Source organism: Poecilia latipinna, unplaced genomic scaffold (genome assembly GCF_001443285.1).
Source record: "Poecilia latipinna isolate Pla-1442-1.1 unplaced genomic scaffold, P_latipinna-1.0 Scaffold891, whole genome shotgun sequence".
Lineage (NCBI taxonomy): Eukaryota > Metazoa > Chordata > Actinopteri > Cyprinodontiformes > Poeciliidae > Poecilia > Poecilia latipinna.
The window spans coordinates 4904-9580 of NW_015113507.1; the positions used below are offsets into that span (position 1 = coordinate 4904).

Here is a 4677-nt window from a genome sequence, read left to right on the forward strand (position 1 = left end):
AAACACAAGACTGGCAATTATTGCAGTTTGGACTTTCAGTTCTTTACATAATATTTTTCGTGGCATTTTGCTGTTAGATTTTCCTTTTGAAGACCTAGACAGTCTGCAAATGAAAGCGTTATGCATTGATCGCACAATGCAGCTTGGATCCAGGTCTAAAATATATGACAATGCTTTCACTGGGCTCCTGTTTGCTTCAGCAGCCATTGTAATAATTTCTTCCTATGTTGGTGTAATAATAGCAGCCAGGTCAGCATCTACAGGGAAAGCTTCAGCCTTGAAGGCTCGTAATACGTTGATGCTACATTTGGTGCAGCTATGCCTCAGTTTGTCCTCAACTATTTTCAACCCATTGCTTGTAGCTCTTATTAAAATTGTTCAAACTGTTGTGTTTATACGGTTACATAAATTTCTGTATATATTAATGATTATATTCCCCAGATGTTTGAGTTCTTTAATTTATGGCCTTAGAGATCAGACTATCAGACCTATTCTTCTGGGCCATCTAGGTTCTCATCTAAAACGTAAAGCTGTTGCAGTCAGTGGTTGAAAAGTTCAGCTTCCGTCAAGGTCTTTATAACTGTGAAAGAAAGACTGTTACACAGTCATAATCAGCTTTATTAGTGTCTTAAATATAGTGAAAATTGTATTAGAGGTTATTTTTTGAATGAACAAAAAGTCTTAATGCAATGTTTTATTGTTGTGAATAATCCATATAAACTAAAGTCCATAAATAAGACTGAGGAATGTAAGAGACAGCAGAAGAATCTTTAATAGACTTATGATATTTATAAGTCTATTAAAGCAAATGCCATCAAACTAAAACCTTTCAGTTATGTTTACATTTTCCCATTGAATTCTAATGAAATACATAGTACATATGTATACCTGTCTGTAAATGTAACTATAAAAATAAAGAGGAACATAAATTTTAAAGAAGAGTCATTTAATTGTCTTTATTGGATCAAAGTTATGTGACAGAGAGCAGGAGCCTCAAGTATAAAAGCGTGTGTAGCTTTCATACTGAAATTTTGTGTTAGGGAGAATTTCTGAAACTTGCAGCGCACAAAAATTCATTTGTATAAAGCTGTGGATAGATTTGTCACTGCAGAAGTTCCCTTTATAACTTCTGATTTAAAGTGAATCTGCATGATATTTTTCTCTCTTTAAATGCTTATTGAAATGAGTATAACTTCCCAGTAGGCTTCCACCACATGTCTGAATGATCATGACAACGGCTTCTATTGAGTCTGTTTCCAACTACGGCTCACAATATTATTATATGGGGTGTGAATGCCTGGTGTACACATTTTGGAAAAAAAGTGCATTTGCCAAAGACTTGACTAAATGTAAGAAAAAAGAAGAAACAACTGAGTGTTTGAACTGCTCATACAGTTAGAGGGGAAGGACTAAGTCTTTTGAAAACGAGTCACCATAGATAAAACAGGCAACAACCAGCGGAAAGCCACACACATTGAAGCCATCTTGCATCTCAGAATAGAAGAGCGAAAGAAGTTTGAAGAGAGTACAAGACAACAGCCTGCTGCTACACCTGCATAAGAGAAAGAAAAAAACAAACAAACCGAGAAACCACAGTGGCACACAACATATGCATATACAATAATGTCACTGGAATGTACATGGTACTAATTAATACAAAATATGTTTCGTGCCAACTGCAGCCCTACAGAGTGCATCCAAACACCTGTGGGAGTAAGCGGTTTCTCAATTCGAATGTTCAATAAAGATTCCGCAGATCTGACTCCCATGACCTGTGGACGACATCCAAACATCCCCCAGAACATGAGAGCAGTGAGAACAACAGCACAGGGACAGCTGACCATCCCAGAGCAGATCCAGCTTTATACCCCAGGGCAGAGGTCCCACCCACTGGCAGAGAGTGTGATGAGGGAGGAAACAGGCCCCATGTTTGGTGGGGGGCTTGATCCAGAAGATGGGGCAGCCCAATACCCAACCTGACAGATAAACAGGCACACACACTTACAACTCCCTATACATGCTCCCAGGTCCAGGTAATAATACTCCAGAGGGGCAACCAGCCTCTGAACCCAGGAGGTAGTCTCCTTCATTCTGGGGTGGAGACAAACAGACCACCCATGCTCCCATAATAGTAGAGCAGCCCATCAGACCAGGGCTGGGTACTGCCCAAACCCAAACAACCTCAGTTCAGACACAAACCGCCCATCCCATCCCCAACTCTATGAGACAGAGCCAAAAAACAGCCAACAAGATCCAAATGAGTAACCCAACCAGAGCCGACCCGGGATGAAACAATTCCATCACCCCAAAGGACACCTTTCACAACTCAATGCTTCCCACCCCCATGAACCTCAAAATGAATTCCCCCACAGGGCCACAGCAAAGAGCACACAAATATTAAACCAGTGCTCGAGAAGGTCCAAAAATCCTCTCCCTGTACGTAGCCAGTGCCACACGAAGTAGCACCGGGCACCCCACCAATCCCACTCTATGAACACAGAGGCACCCAACAGTGCCAGGTGAGTACAAACCTCACCCCCGTACACCCACACTGCAAAGTCAAACCACACTCACAACTGGCACCACCCAGGGTCACGTACACACCCCCAGCAAACCCATCTCTGTCAGAACCTTGTGGTCCTCCAGCCAAAACCAAGAAAAAATACACAAATCTGAACTATTCAAAGAAAACCAAAATGCCAGCCTCAGTCCCAGGTGACTCTTGAGATTTCATTCCCCAACAAGGACCCTGACCAGATGACCCACGCCCAATCCAGATCTTCAGTGTCTTATTGCAAACAGCAGATGAGGGTGTGGAAAGACGCTCATTGATGTGGTGTTGATCAGTGTAATATATCACTAAATTAAACTCAGCTGTTGGGTTTGAAACAAAGTTGGGGAATTGGAATTGCTTCGTCATATTGCTGGTCTGATGACATGTTACCATGTGATGTATCATGTGAGAATCATATGAATGACGAGTACATAAATCAACAGTGAGATGAAGGAAACTATAGGCAAGCTGTGCCCATATGGAAATCCAAACCGGCTCCTATCGGCAGGGTACCTACATATGCAAATGGTTCTTTTAAGAAATTATTGGACAATAAACAGGCATATTTTTAAAAACCTTGTGAGACTAAACTTGTCAGGAAATGTGACATCAAACATTTCTATTTATTTTAAATATGCTGCAAAATGTCTTTCGTCTCTCAGCCTCAGTCTAACATTTCTGTTGCGTTTGATGATGATGGGTTATTGGAAAGAATGACCACCTTTGCCCTGTGCACAATCCTATCATGTGTGTTTCTCTTCATTAATGGAACCATTTTGTTCATTCTGAGAAGTAAATCTGTTTTTCGTGACACCTGTCGGTATATTCTCCTGTTTAACCTTCTTCTTGCAGATACTGCACAGTTAGTAATATCTCAGGCTCTGTTTCTACTTTCTGTTTGTAGAATTACACTAACATATCCTGTCTGTGGCATGCTAACTGTTTTAGGCATTCTCACAAATGTAATCTCTCCTCTAACGCTGATGGTGATGTCTCTGGAGCGGTGTGTAGCTGTCTGCCTCCCTTTGAGACATGCTATGATCGTCACCATCACAAACACAAGACTGGCAATTATTGCAGTTTGGACTTTCAGTTCTTTACATAATATTTTTCGTGGTATTTTGCTGTTAGATTTTCCTTTTGAAGACCTAGACAGTCTGCAAATGACAAGTTTATGCTCTGATCTCACAATGCAGCTTGGACCCAGGTCTAAAGTTTATGATAATGCTTTCACTGGTTTTCTGTTTGCTTCAGCAGCCATGGCAATCATTTCTTCCTATGTTGGTGTAATAATAGCAGCCAGGTCAGCATCTACAGGGAAAGCTTCAGCCTTGAAGGCTCGTAAAACATTGATGCTACATTTGGTGCAGCTATGCCTCAGTTTGTCCTCAACTATTTACAACCCAATGCTTATAGCTCTTATAAAAATTGTTCAAGGGGAAAGCTTTTTACGATTATATAGATTTCTTTATATATTAATGATTATATTCCCTAGATGTTTGAGTTCTTTAATTTATGGCCTTAGAGATCAGACTATCAGACCTATTCTTCTGGGCCATCTAGGTTGTCATCTAAAACGTAAAGCTGTTGCAGTCAGTGGTTGAAAGTTCATCTTCTGTCAAGGTCTTCATAACTGAAAAAACCTAAGACAGTCATACAGTCATCAGCTTTATTGGTGTCTTAGAGTGAAAATTGTGTCAAAATGTGATTTTTTTTTTAAATCAATGAAAATTGTAATGCAGTGGTTTACTGTTGGGTATAATGCATATAAGCTTGAAGAACACAAATAAGACTGGGATGAATCTAGGAGGCAGCAGAATAATCTGTGGAGGCATAACAGTTCAACAAATCATATTTATAAAACAAGTATTTTTGAAACAAATGTCATCTGATTAAAACCTTTAAATTTCTCATTGAATTTAAATAAAATACATGGTATATACATTTATGTCTGTAAATGTAACAATAAAAAAGAGCAACATAAATTTTAAAGAGTCCAATGACCCTTTTATTCTACCAAAGTGACAGAGCAGAGGCTTCGTATATAAATGTGCACATCTTTCATACTGAAATTCCATGGGAGGGAGAAATTATAAAACTTGGAACGATACAGAAAAAAAATT

At 39.5% G+C, this 4677-nt stretch overlaps 2 protein-coding genes across 2 annotated transcripts in view; both read left to right on the plus strand.

Annotated features, from left to right (window-relative positions):
* The window catches only part of LOC106957274 (olfactory receptor 4K2-like), a 5326-nt gene extending 4562 nt beyond the window's left edge, over nucleotides 1-764 (plus strand). Inside the window, exon 2 of the mRNA XM_015048546.1 lies at nucleotides 99-764. Within this exon, the coding sequence (XP_014904032.1) occupies nucleotides 99-550 (452 nt within the window). The 3' untranslated portion in view covers nucleotides 551-764. The remainder of the gene's footprint in view (nucleotides 1-98) is intronic.
* Nucleotides 765-3198: 2434 nt separating this feature from the next.
* LOC106957277 (olfactory receptor 1M1-like) lies at nucleotides 3199-4158 on the plus strand. The gene has a single exon (XM_015048550.1). It carries the CDS (start codon nucleotides 3199-3201, stop codon nucleotides 4156-4158), a length of 960 nt encoding a protein of 319 aa, XP_014904036.1.
* The last annotated feature ends 519 nt before the right edge of the window (nucleotides 4159-4677 follow it).

What these genes read in the sequence shown, in the direction of transcription:
- LOC106957277 (XM_015048550.1), top strand. Translation starts at nt 3,199, where the DNA reads ATGTCTTTCGTCTCTCAGCCTCAGTCTAACATTTCTGTTGCGTTTGAT.